We start from the raw sequence: 14136 nt of genomic DNA on the forward strand, positions 1-14136 counted from the left end.
CCTTCACAACATTTCATGGCGTTTAAGTCCTTTATGACATACGTTTTTAATTTTGTCCTACAAATTATTTTTTGTTCTAAAGTTGGGAGAAAAGAGGACAGGAAGGTAAAATTATAATGTATTGGGTGTTATGGAATACATTATTTACTAATTAAAAAATAATTTTGCTGAAATTTTAAATTTGTCCTGACACCCTACCCTAACATCCAAATGAATGAAAGAAATTATAAATTCTATAAAGAAAAAAAAGGTAATAATATATGTCACTTAATTACCAAATGACCTCACTTACACTATTGGCCTATTGGAGGAAGGAGCCTGGGTGATGACAGTACTTGATGTTGGAGAGGGTACTGCCTGTTGAATTATGACACTTGAGTCTGAACTTGTAAGCAGTACATTGGGAACCTGTAGTGATGCTGGACGAACTATAGTTGATGTGGGCTGTGCAGTCTGTGGCAACGATACTTCCTATTAAACAGCAGGATAAAGAAAAACAATTGTTAAATTTACCCAAAGTTTTTTTTAGTGATCTATAACTACAACCAATGCAAGGGCATTGTTCCATTGCCAATTCATTTATTTACTATTCCTATTAGGCAGACTAAGGTTATTATCCAGCACAAGTTTAATTTTATTAACTAAGGGCACATATTACTTTAACTATGGTCATTACTTTAATTTTTACAATTACTAGGTATATCAGACTATAAGGAATTCCTATTATTGTGGATTGCCTTAAAGGACATTATAAATAGCTTCACCCATAACCTTGGGTAGCAGGAGAAGGAAACAAAATATTACTAGAAAAGCTGTAACCAGCAGTCTCTTGTTAGTGCCTACTTGCAACCTAGAGAGTACAGGTTGGCCAAAGGAACACAAAATTTAAAATGGTCCTGTCCAACTCCATCATACTGGTTAAAGATTAGAACCCTATGGTTATGTCTACAGCACAACAAAGTAAAATGGAAAAGATAACATATTTAAAAAAATTAGAGGGCCCTGGCTGAAATTCTACTTCTGCATCTCAGTTTCTCTAAAATGAGGAGGCTGGTCACTGATGTATCTTCTAGCTCTCAATCTAGGATCATGTCATGGAATCTCTGGTTCTATATCCTTATCCGCCAATCCTTTCAGGTACCAACTGGTCCTGGGGAAGCCTTCTCCTGGCCAGAATATGATCCATGGAAATACAAAGCTCTCTTGGAAAAGACAATTTCCCAGGGCAATGAGAGCAAAACAGTGTTTTTGTATCATTAACAAATGAAATTTTAGAGAAGTTATTTCATCTTTATCTCATTCTTTTTTTTTTTTTTTAAAGCAATTGGGGTTAAGTAACTTGCTCGAGGTTATACTGCCAGTTATTTCTGGGTGTGGTGCTAAGTATCTGAGCCCGGATTTGATCCCAGGTCATCCTGACTCTGGGGCCGGTGCTCTTACTCACTGTGCTACCTGGCCACCCCATCTTTATCTCAGTCTTAAAAAATTTTATTTTCATGTATGGTTTGTAATGTCCATCAGAGGTGTCAAACACTGAGTGCAGGCTGTACTGCAGTCCACAACACTCCTAAGTGCAGCCCAAATTAGATAAAAAATATAACTGGGGCTGTAAGAATCTCCCTTGGGGGCAGAGCCAAGATGGCAGAGAAGCAGGAAATTCCATGACCTCCCCCCACAACCACCTCAAATACCTATAAAATATGACTCTTAACAAATTTCAGAGTTACAGAACCTACAGTGACAAGAGACAAACAAATATCCTGCTGAAGGCAGCCTGGCAGACCGACAGAACAGGTCTATCGCAGTATGCTGGGAGCTGAGAGCAGTTTCCTGGGAGCCCTATGGTTTTGGCCCCAGGGAGGCAGCAGGGGCCAGAGCAAACTTCAGGAGTGAATCATCAGCAGCTGTGGAGGTTTCCAGACTTTTCAACCCATAAATACCAAAAAGAAAGTAAAAGGTCAGTCTAGAACTCAGTTGGAAAGGAAGGGAGTGGTCCGGCCCCTGCCCCTAGGGCGCAAGGTAGTGAAGGCACAGGGGCTGCCTCCTGGCTGCCTCAGGATCTCCTGGCCTACAGATAGTAGGGGGGCCAAACACCCATTCAGAGGGTAATCACTCTTGCTTTGAACTGCTTGGATCTAGGTTGCTTTCTTTGGCGGTGGTCCTGGGGTGAGAAATGCCAGTTTGCCAGTGTGGTGTCTGTAGAGAGGGCGCCCTCGTCAGAGCTCTGAGAACAACTGCAAAACCCCCAGAGATTTGGGACAAAGCTCTACTCTCTGGAAGCAGAATTCTACCATGACAAAGAGCTCAAAAGTCAAGTAATTGACTGGCAATATGAGCAAGCAGAAGAAGCACAAACAGACCATAGAATCCTTTTTTGGGGACAAAAAAGATCAAAGCATAGAATAGGAAGAAGATAATGAAGTCAGAACTCCTGCAGCAAAAGCTTCCAAGAAAAATATGAACTGGTTACAGGCCATGGAAGAGCTCAAGAAGGATTTTGAAAATCAAGTAAGAGAAGTGGGAAGAAAAACTGGAAAGAGAAATGAGGATGCAAGAAAATCATGAAGAGAGTCAACAACCTGACTGAAGAAAAAAATAACACCTTAAAAAACAGACTAACTCAAATGGCAAAAGAGGCTCAAAAAGTCAATAAGGAAAAGAATGCTTTAAAAAGCCACATTTGCCAGATGGAAAAGGAATTTCAAAAACTCACTGAAGAGAATAATTCCTTTAATTGGAATTGGAGCAAATGGAAGCTAATGACTTTATGAGAAATCAAGATGCTGTTAAACAGATCCAAACAAATGAAAAAATAGAAGGCAATATGAAATATCTCATGGGAAAAACCAATGACCTAGAAAATAGATCCAGGAGAGATAACTTAAAAATTATTGGACTACCTGAAAGCCAGGATCAAAAAAAGAACCTAGAAATCATTCTTCAAGAAATTCTCCAGGAAAACTGCCCTGATATTTTAGAACCAGAGGGCAAAACAGAAACTGAAAGAATTGACCAATCACCTCTTGAAAAAGATCTCAAAAAGAAAAGTCCAAGGAACATTATAGCCAGGTTCCAGAGTTCCCAGATCAGGGAGAAAATATTACAAGCAGCAAGGAAGAAATAATTTGAGGACTGTGGAAACACAATCAGGATAAGACAAGATCTGGCAGCTTCTACATGTTAAGGGATCGAAGGGCTTGGAATATGATATTCTGGACGTCAAAGGAGCTGGGATTAAAACCAAGAATCACCTACCCAGCAAAACTGAGTATAATGTTTCAGGGGAAATATGGTCATTCAGTGGAACAGAGTACTTTCAAGCATTCTTGATGAAAAAACCAGAGTTGAATAGAAAATTTGACTTTCAAATACAAGAAGCAAGAGAAGCATGAGAAGGTAAACAAGGAAAAGAAATCATAAGGAACTTATTAAAATTGAACTACTTACATTCCTAAATGGTAAAACAATAATTGTAACTCATGAGACTTTTCTCAGTGGGAAGATAGTTGAAGGGACACACACACACACACGTTTATATAGGAGGGTATATATGCATATAAATACATGTGAGTGTGTGTGTATATATGAGTACATGTATACATAGACAGAGGACACAGGATAGTTGAATAGGAAGGGATGATATCTAAAAAATAAAATTAAGAGGTGAGAGAGGAATATAATGAGAGGAGATAGGGAGAGATAGAACAGGGTAAATTACCTCATATAAAAGAGGCAAGAGAAAACTGTTACAATGGAGGGGAAGAACAGGAAGGCAAAAGGGAATGGGTCAACCTTACTCTCACTGAATTTGGCTTAAGGAAGGAATAACATACACACTCAACTGGGTATCTTACCCTACAGGAAAGTATGGGGGAAGGGGATAAGAGGGGGGATAATAGAAGGGAGGGCAGATTGCGGGGGAGGGTAGTTAGAAGCACACACTTTTGAAAAGGGACAGAGTCAAATAGAATAAGTGGGGGGGTGGGATAGGATGGAGGGAAATATAGTTAGTCTTTCACAATATATCTACTATGGAAATGTTTTGTGTAACTACACATGTATAACTTATATTGAATCGCTTTTCCTTCCAGCAGGAGGGTGACAAGGGAAGAAGGGAAAGAATCTGGAAATCAAAAGTTTTAAAAATCAAGTGTTAAAAACTATATATTATTATTTTTTTTACATTCAACTGGGAAATAAGATATATAGGCACTGGGGTATAGAAATCTATCTTGCCCTACTAGAAAGTCGGAGGGGGGATGGGAGAGAACATAAAAGGGAGCAGATTGGGGGAAGGAGTATTCAGCAAAATCGCTATTTTGGGGTGGGGGGTAGGGGAAAGATGGGGAGAAAATATGTAACTCAAAATCTTGTGGAAATGAATGTTGAAAACAAAACAAATTAAACAAAAAAAGGGAAAACAACAACAACCAAAAACCAGGGTTAACTGTCTTTAAATTAGATTTAAAGGTTGTATCCTACTTTTTCCTCCCTTTCATTTATTTATTTATTGAAGTTTAATTTTTGGAATAAAACAAGCACTTCCACAACAGTATAATAAAAAAAGATGAAAAAAATGTAATTGAGAAATACTTAACAAAATAAATAAAAGTAAAATAAACATACATAATGTTAATATGTAGTTTTCTAAGTTAGTATACAACCCACACCTGATTGGAAGGTCCAAGGGTTCATTACAACAGTATATCATATATCTAGGATAGGCACCATAGATGAACAATGAACTAGGAAAGAAACTGCAAAGGAAAAAAAGAGCAAGCTGGACTAAATTTGTAAAACTGCATATTGCTTTTGAGCATCTCATGCTGTTCCCGAGCATAAAAGCCCATCATTTTAAATACTAATGTTCTCCTGGTGCTGCTGCATGGTTGTGAATCCCGGAGCACTATGATCTGTGAAGGCGTTAGGTGGCCCAAAGATCAAGAGATATGTGTGGCAGCCACAAGCAGGCTGCATTATATTATGGACATGCTGTGAGATTGAGGGATAATGGGTTCACTAACACATGTGTTAGAAATGCAACCTGATCTCGCTTCATGTGAAGATGAAAAGGCCACCCTCTATATTCCAGTTTTTTAGAGAAAAATAATCTATTCAGGAAGAAAGGTAGAAGCAGATCCTGGAGGAGCAGAGGGGAAACAAAACCATGTAGAGACCAATAAGGGAAAGAATGACAGAGAAAAGAAGTTTCCAATTATTCATATAAACTCTTTAAAGGCAAGGATTATATAGTTGTTTATCTTTATTGTCCTCATATGTTGAACATGATAGGAACTTAATATTTATCGAACTGATTGTGAAAGGAATTCTGAATCACTGGAATTACATGTCAAATATAAGATTCTTATTATAAAGTATGAATATGGACCTTCTGAAGAAGCTGCAACTTTCTAAGATCCACAGAAATATAAGGAAGATTCACAGGTGCTAAAAAATGTGAGGAAACATGATACTGGCTCCAGGAGAAACAGATAAGTTACAATCTAAGACAAAGTAGCACTGGATATTTAGAAGGCACAGAAAAGAAAGGCATAAACTTAAGGTTATAAGGCTGAAAGAAAACATTTAGATAAGGATGAAAGGTAATAAAAAACAGAAATGATCCTGTCATGGATTATAGACTGTATATATAGATTTACATATATGATATGATGACATGTTAATCAATGTACAGGCTTATATCTGCAACATGCAGGTCAAAAAAATCTACCAAAGAAATTTGGTTATAAGAAGTTTGAACTCTTTGTTTTGTATTAATACCCTAACTTATACCTAAAATTGTTCTCCTCTGTTTTTTTTTCTTTTGTCTACAACAAAGAGGATATTATTATTCAATATAATATTCAATATAATTTTTATTTTTCTGAAATCCCTGAGTTTTCTTTTTTAATTATACTGCTTTGTTGTCATACACAGTACTGTTAACAAGATGGCATAGTAAGTTCATACTCATTTATTAAATGTACAATTTACTCAGAGTATGGAGTTTTAGAATGGTGACTAATTTATTCTGTTAAATTTGAATTTCCCCAACAAATATAAATATCTAACCTTTTCATCACTGGTAGTAGATTCTGGGTGAGGTAAAGGACTATCCTGGTGAGATGTCTCCACAGCCGAAGGCTCTTCAATTTTGCTTCTTATGATGGGTGTTGCAAGAGGGGATAAATCTAGAGGCATCTAAATACAAATGTTCATTAAAATAAAGTCATTAAAGGCAAAACACAAATAAAATAAATAGTTGAACACATGAATGATAATAGATAGCAGTATCCTTATGAAGTCTTTAAAGTGCAAGTGTCACCAACATACTTTTTTAATGTCATCTTCTGAGGCTTTTTTGAATTCATTTTCAAATGGACTCGCTAGCTCATTGAACAAACCCACTTCTTCACAGTTCTTCAAGAATCGTGTTGGTGTTGGTGTCTGATCTGAAATTAAATGTAAAGAAATAATCAGATATCATTTTAAGTATTAGAAAAAATACTCTACAATCTGGCTATTAACACAAAAACAGCAAATAATTGATTCAATCAGCTGCTTATCTTTTCTTTGGAAAGAACTCTTCCTTTAAAGCAAAGAAGATTTGGTTAAATTTCTATAGCAGACAAGAAGGTTCTCTAGTTTTATATGAATAAGTTTAAGAGAAGTCTTTCCTGCTTATCAGCAGGATAGCTAGCTATACCAATGTGCTCAGGAATCAATTATTTTTAATCAAAATCATTACTACTATCCAACATGTCAATAGAGTCATTTTAGGTTCCTCTGTAAGAAAATACAAAATAGAAGTAGCTGAAAATGAATAAGCTTTAAGAAAAAATAAATTAAAGAAAAGGTCTTATTTATAAACTTTCCCTCCCACCAAATTTTAGTAATTATACTGAAATCAGTTTTGAGGTTTTTTTGATGGGGGGAATAAACTTCAATAGGCAGGCTAAAATGTACATGTAATAATACCATAGAGAAAATATTTTTAACATCTTAAAATATCTACTTACCATATTCTAAAGCTAGTTCAATTTTAATGTTACCTATGTTTGTATAAAGTAAGCAAAGTGGGCTGTCAAAAATATATATTCCATACCACGTATATTAACAAGCAATAGTAATACTTGTGAGTGTTTTCTAACTTAGTAAAGATACTTTATCAATAATTGGATTTGTGTGTATGTACTACATACAGTAATGTGTATACAGTATATACATATACCACAGCTGAAGTAAAAATGCCAGCTAGTAGGTGTACTAAACAAGGAATAGCAGATTTATGCACTGTAATAATTTTAGCCTTTTATTTCCAATGTCTAGTAATCGGCATATCTAATACTTCTGCTTTAATCAGCATTATTATTACATGAAATTGCATACAAATTTTAATGTATCTTGCAGTTCAAACCAGGAAGCCAGGTTCAGATAATCAATGCTGTCTCCCTGACATGAAAAATAGAATCTAAATTTCAAGCACATCAATGAAAATTCAAACAGGTGAACAGATAATTGATTAATTTTCTAATTGTTCTATCTTTGCCACAAACATTAATTCGCTAGTATCTGGTTTTGATCTGAACAATTACAGAAAACATTTGTGTATTTTTAATATGTGTGTATGTATGTCTATATGTATATATACACATAAAAAACCAAGTATACAGACACACACATAGAAAAACACAAGTATTTTTCTGCATTTATGTATGCATACATATAATACACATATGCATGTATACATAGTAGTATAAATACAATAAATCATTATTATAATATGATTCAGTGTATACTTAATTTGGTACAATACAGGTCTTTCCTAGAGCCCATACATGGCTTGGAGTCTTATTGTAAAGTTTTAAAAGAATTTCATTACAGCATTATCGTTCTATGTTACACTTACACTACCTTATCTATTTATAAAGCAACCCTGTAACATATTCCTAAGAAAAAAAGTTAAATAGTTAATTTTCATTATAATTGTACAAATTTCATCTCATGTCCATCAATGATCAATTAGCACACTGTGTGTGTGCTAACTTCTGTTTTCAATCTAATGATCTGTTTATTCAATAGTTCTCACCGGGACAAGGGGGAAAATATAACAAGTTTTCATTTAAAAAAGGTTTAGCTCAATTTTTATCAATGAATATAGTAAAATATAATAAGTATATAAATATAGTAAAATATAAAGTAAATAAATGAAAGAAGACATAAAACAAAACCATTAAAACTGAGAACTCCAATGTTAACACAAGTGCAACCATTAATGTGTTCAGCAATGAATATTAAAAATTATGTATATATTGCAAAATCAAAATGATTAACTTATATATGTATATGTGGATGTTTTTATTTGATATTTTTAAATATGTCAATTACCATGGATTATAAATTTAAACACAAATTCAAAATCTGAACTCGTGTTCTCTTGAGAAGGTAGAATTATGATTTTAAGAATATTTGTTCTTAATTTTCACTACTTGCTCAAGAGCAAATTCAATTAGTATTCTCCAATAACTTAATATTGGTCAAACCAAGTCTATTTAACACTCAATTAGCTTGTTTGAAAAGCAGCCATTAAAGAAGACTGTTAAGGAAAGGTATTATGGGTAAAAAAAAAAAAAGTGAATTCATTTGATCCTCACAACAACCCTGGGAATAGGATTAACCAGGTGAGAAAACTTAAGCAGACAGAGATTAAGTGACTTGTCCAGGGTCACAGAGCTACTAAGTGTCTAAGACTAAATTTGAATCAGGTCTTCTTGACTTAGTCCAGAGCTCTTTTCACTATGCCACTGAGATGTCTCAACAATTTGAAGGCTCCATCATAAAATACTCATAGAATCAAATAATTTCTAAATTGCAAGGGATTTCAGTGACTATCTAATGTAACATATCTGAGGGGAAAATCTCCAACAAAATGCCTGCCAAACAGTAATTTACCTTTTACTTGAGGACTGCCAGTAAGGGAGAACCCACTACTTTCTTGAGTATTCTATTCAATTTTGGGCCACTATTTGTCCTAATATAAAACCTCAAGTCTAAATGTAGGCTGAAAAATTAATCTATAGAAGTTTCAAGTGATGAGTTGACTGGAGGTCTTCAAGCAAAGGCTGGATGACCACTTAGGTATGCTGTAGAAAGGATTCTTGTAATTTAGGTCCACATGGGATCAGAGATGACTTCTGAAGTCCCTTTCAACTTAGTGATTATGGGATTCTGAGTAAAGAATCATAGAGTTCATATCATTCTAGGATTGTGAAGTCAAGTTTGCTCCAGGTAAACTCCTAATGTTAAGTGTACAATACCTAAGACAATCTAGAAATGCATGTTCCCTGTTTTCCCCTTTGCCCTTCTGTTTGGATCTTTTAAAAAAAGTTTATTCATTTTTCCCTGTATATATATATATAATAAGTACATAATTTGAGACTATGAGATCTTGAGAGAAAGAATATTTCTAAGATCAAGAAAAAATTGAAGGCATTCTTGAAAGTCTATTCATTTATCTATCATGAATAATTTTTAAAAGATTTTGACACATTCTATTATCTAGTTTTTCATTACAAATATTTTAAACATTGAAATCACACATAATACTATACACCATTCTATCTCTCCCTCCAAATTTATTGCACATTCAGTAATTTTTAAATGGCACTATTTAAAAACTCTTAGACAATATATCTATTTTCAAGTATTATCTTTAAGGGACAGTGTCATTTTTGCAAATATTATCCTTTAAAAGATCACTAAAAAATGTGCTATTTAGATTATGTGTAATTTTTGAACTTGATTCAAAGCAAGTGAAGCATTTAAAGCTCTGGGAAACTGAATACAAATTTTCATAGACAAATGAGCAGTTCATAATGATTTTTTAAAATTTAGATGTGGTTTTGTCAGTTTTATGAGGCAATCTAAAGAATATTTACAATTTTGTGTAAAGTTATCAAATAAAAACTTCCATGTTTATTTTTTTCCACAGCAGTTATCCATTAAATATGTAACTTCAATAAAGATACACATATGTATCTGTGTGTATATATATATATGTATATATATGAAAAAAATTCTATCACCTAGTGATAAGAGTAGGGAAAAACAATTAGCAAATTCACTAATTTTGTTTCTATTTTCAAAACGAGTTAATAAAGTTAATATGTTTCAAGAAAGAAAAATGTTGACTAAATTTCTGGCAATGTTGGGAGAATAAAAATGAAATTTAAATACTGTCAAATTCCAGATTCTTTTTCTTTTATTTGGGGTCACTAATGGTTTTAAATTTAGGCAGAACATCTTATTTCACAGATAAAATTAGCCTTAAGAGAAGTATAAACAGAATCTAAACTCGTGAATTTGCTGATTGCTCTTCCTAATAGCAGACAGGTGTTTGGACCCTATAAGTAATTTCTAGAATACTTAGCAAATAAGGTTCAATAAAGTTGAAAGTAACATTCATTTAATACCACAGAAATTCAATTATTAGCAACCTTTATCCTTATTATGCATGCTCAACAAAGATCCCGCTAATTCCCACAATACTGACAAAGAAACCTACATTTAAAAGCACATTAAAAAAAAAAGTGAATGAATGGTCAGAAGTGGAAATGGATATGTAATGGGTAAAATACATGTTGCAAACATTTATTGCAAATGAAATTATTGGCATTTTTTCACCAGTGTAAAAGGTATCACACACAATTATGTACAGAAAATACACAAAAATTGTGCACATTCCAGGAGAACGATGTATATAAGCTATTAATAAAAGCATATACTAACCAGCCACAATGACACTGTCATTACGAGCTGGACCAAATTTCAGTGTCATCTCATGTTTATGTTTATGGACAGCCAAATGATCCTCGTTGGTAAAACGCTGTGGCAAAAAGTTTTAAAATATAGTTAAGATTTTCAATTTGATCAAAATAAATATATGATATGGAAATTCATTTCCACAACATGTAAAACCACCATTAACAATGAAGTAGCAGTTTACCTGTTAACTACAAAGAAATCTATGTTTGTTAGTATAGATATCAACATAGTAGATACCAAGTGCTCAGACAGAAGCACCCTAAATCTAAAAAATACTACAAAAATTTATCCTTAATCTACACAACCCACTTGTGATGGACAATTTAAAAAAATCATATTAAAAGAACAATATAAATTTGTAGGCTTGCATTAATTTCCATGTTAAGGCGTAATATTATATGATTCTATATTCCATAGCAAATATATACTTATTAAAAATAACTGACTTTTGAAGATAGTATTTCATTTTTCAAGATTTAAAAAAATACTTACCATCTTAAAAATAAAGTAGCTTAAATACTGATCTTAATTTGATCAATTCTTCTGAAAATACTAGTCCCTGACAAATTAAGAAAACTTTTGCATTCTTTATACTCTCACATTAAAATGTATACATAATAGGTCACACACATAAAATGACCCTGCATGTTGAATGAAAGGACTTGTCTGAGATACGGCAACTTTAATTCAGATTTTAATTTTAATATAGAAGAACAAGCAGATGAATATTACACATGTACAAAAACACTTAGTATGTTAATAATCAACTAGTTAACCAAAGAGTCTTAGTTTTATTAATTTAAAAAACTTAACAAACTAACCGTGTGACCTTAGGCAAGTCACTTAACCCCAACTGCCTTCAAAAAGCATAAAAAACCCAAAAAACAAAAAAACTTAACTATTTATATTAAATGCTTTTAAACTTACTATAACAAAAATTGTTTTAAAATGTAATGGGAGGATATTTTAAAATTCACTTTATTATCATTATAAAAATACAAACTCCTGGGGCAGCTAGGTAGTGCAGTGAATACAGCACCGGTCCTGGAGTCAGGAGGACCCGAGTTCAAATCCGGCCTCAGACACTGAACACAAAAACTAGCCGTGTGACTGCCCTCAAAAAAAAAAAAAATACAAACTCTTCTCTAAAATTGGGTATGTACTATTTTCTATGCTATTTGCTATATGTCAGATTCTACATGTCCTAACATGAATTGTTTATATGCTCACATGAGTACAAATATTTATAAATCTTTATTACCTTTAGCACATCAACTTGCTCCTAAGAAACATTTACTAAGTGTACATGTTTCATATTCAAAAAGGAATGTTTAGCATTTATTGATGTAATTAGGATGCCAGAGCAATCACTTTAAAAACCAAACTAAGCAAAAGGATTCCTGCTTGGATTCATATTACACTAGATCAGTAATGTCAAACTCACATTTCCCAACCACATTTTAATCTGGTTAAACCAGAATTTTGTGGGCTTTTTTCTGTGCCAGATTACCTTGCATCTAGGAGCTATAATTTCTCTAGGAGCTATATTTTCCAGTATTCATAATCACATATACCTTACCTCTTCACCAAAACTACTGATTCAAAAAGTATAAGTATTGTGACTAAAATTCTCGAATGAATAACTAGAAAACTACAGCTCCACTGTTTTAGAACCTTAAAATATTATTAGACAATATATCGTGGAAGTCTGGAGTCAAATGCAAATCTATGAAATACAGAATGGATCACAATATACTTATCAATATTGGAAAATCCTTACAAGAAAAAAAAAAGTTCTTAGTAGTCTACATAGACTAGGTTTTTATAAAATTTGTCACTATCTTTCCATGTGAAAAGTAGAGTTCTGCCAGATAGTATTTTTTTAGTACTCTGCTGAGTTGTATGAAGTATATATTCTACGGAAGCAACATCTATTTATGCAATGAAGAAAGCAGTACAAAGCTTATGCAAGTATTCTGATGAGAGAAAAAGAATGTAGATACATAGATACATGTACACAGATTTGCTAGACTTAGATTTCTCTTTAAGTTTAAATACTTTTTATAATCATATGAATGCATCTACTTCCCCTTTCCCTTCACATTTCAACAGTGTTGCTCTTTCCTCAAGAGAAATATCTCTTAAAATCACTGAATTTGAGAGTTGGAAAAGATCTTACATTAATCTATTGATTTTATTTTTATAGATGTATCAATTGTCTTCATCTATCTACATACTTTTTTCCTGGGGGGTGCCCTGAAGATTCTTTCATTGTCCACCAAATAAGCTGTATTTTCTTTTAAAAACATAGAATCCAATCATTCACTCAAAAAATACTGCTCTTACCATATGTGAGAAATGACTATGCTACATGTTAAATAGGCCAAATGGAAAACCCTTTCTCTATCATTAATGTTTCTGGGTCTTGGAAGAAATGTTTAAAAACAGGAAAAATTCATCATCTGTTACCTGGGACCAGAATCTTACCTTGCATCTAGGAGCTATAATTTCTCTAGGAGCTATATTTTCCAGTATTCATAATCACATATACCTTACAGTATCTTGGAAGTAAATCTAGTCTAACTTCCCATCCGGTACAAGAATCTCTATCTTTCAACCTGGCAGTTAGTCATCTAGTCTCTATCTGAACACTGCAAACAATGGGGAGCTCATTATTTTATAAGGGAGCATGATCTAATATACATTTAAAAGTGTGGCATCTTATACTATTTTGTCAGCTGAATTTTGGGTTGTTCAAGTTCTTGCAATTGTATATTTTGAGACCATTACATAATATGTCCCAAACTCTTATCAAAGTTTTAATTAAATCATAAAAGTCCATCTGAAATTATCTATGTTTATCAGGATATTGTGGTTCATTCACAAGAGGCTGGTAGATCTGGAAGTTTTAATTCTACTGGAAGATCTAGAGATCACACCTCCATCTTATGCCAGGTTTGAAACTAGCTTGCAGAACAAGGAAAAGAAGTGGATTTTCTCTTCTCTATGACTATGCCCCAGAATTCTTCACTGCTGGGGAAGCAATTGTAATCAATTCCCTACTACCCTCAAGGGATTTTACAGTTATCATTCCCCTTCTTAATGCATATACTACCACCCACTGTTGTTCATGAATTTTACTGTTCCCAATCACACATCAAGAAAATATTAGACTGATCTAGACTGCTTAACACTACGTGTTTGGAATGTACATGTCAACACAATAGCATACAAAATCCCCTTGGAATAGGTTTATAAAAAAAACTGATGGAAGCAATACAGATACCAAGCAACAGAACCAGATACCACTTA

The 14136-nt window shown here is 33.4% G+C and overlaps 1 protein-coding gene across 2 annotated transcripts in view; it reads right to left on the reverse strand.

The window, feature by feature from the left end:
* ATF2 (activating transcription factor 2) overlaps positions 1-14136 on the reverse strand; it is a 134697-nt gene that overhangs the window by 48451 nt on the left and 72110 nt on the right. For both annotated transcript variants that reach the window (XM_069068449.1, XM_069068448.1), the window contains exons 4-7: positions 10789-10885; positions 6334-6452; positions 6073-6201; positions 293-471 (exon numbers count right to left, since the gene is read on the reverse strand). In XM_069068449.1, the coding sequence (XP_068924550.1) occupies positions 293-471; positions 6073-6201; positions 6334-6452; positions 10789-10885 (524 nt within the window). The remainder of the gene's footprint in view (positions 1-292; positions 472-6072; positions 6202-6333; positions 6453-10788; positions 10886-14136) is intronic.

Source organism: Petaurus breviceps, unplaced genomic scaffold (assembly GCF_028583685.1).
Source record: "Petaurus breviceps papuanus isolate PSGF00001 unplaced genomic scaffold, PetGlider_PUasm1.0 90763, whole genome shotgun sequence".
NCBI classification, from domain to species: Eukaryota; Metazoa; Chordata; class Mammalia; order Diprotodontia; family Petauridae; genus Petaurus; species Petaurus breviceps.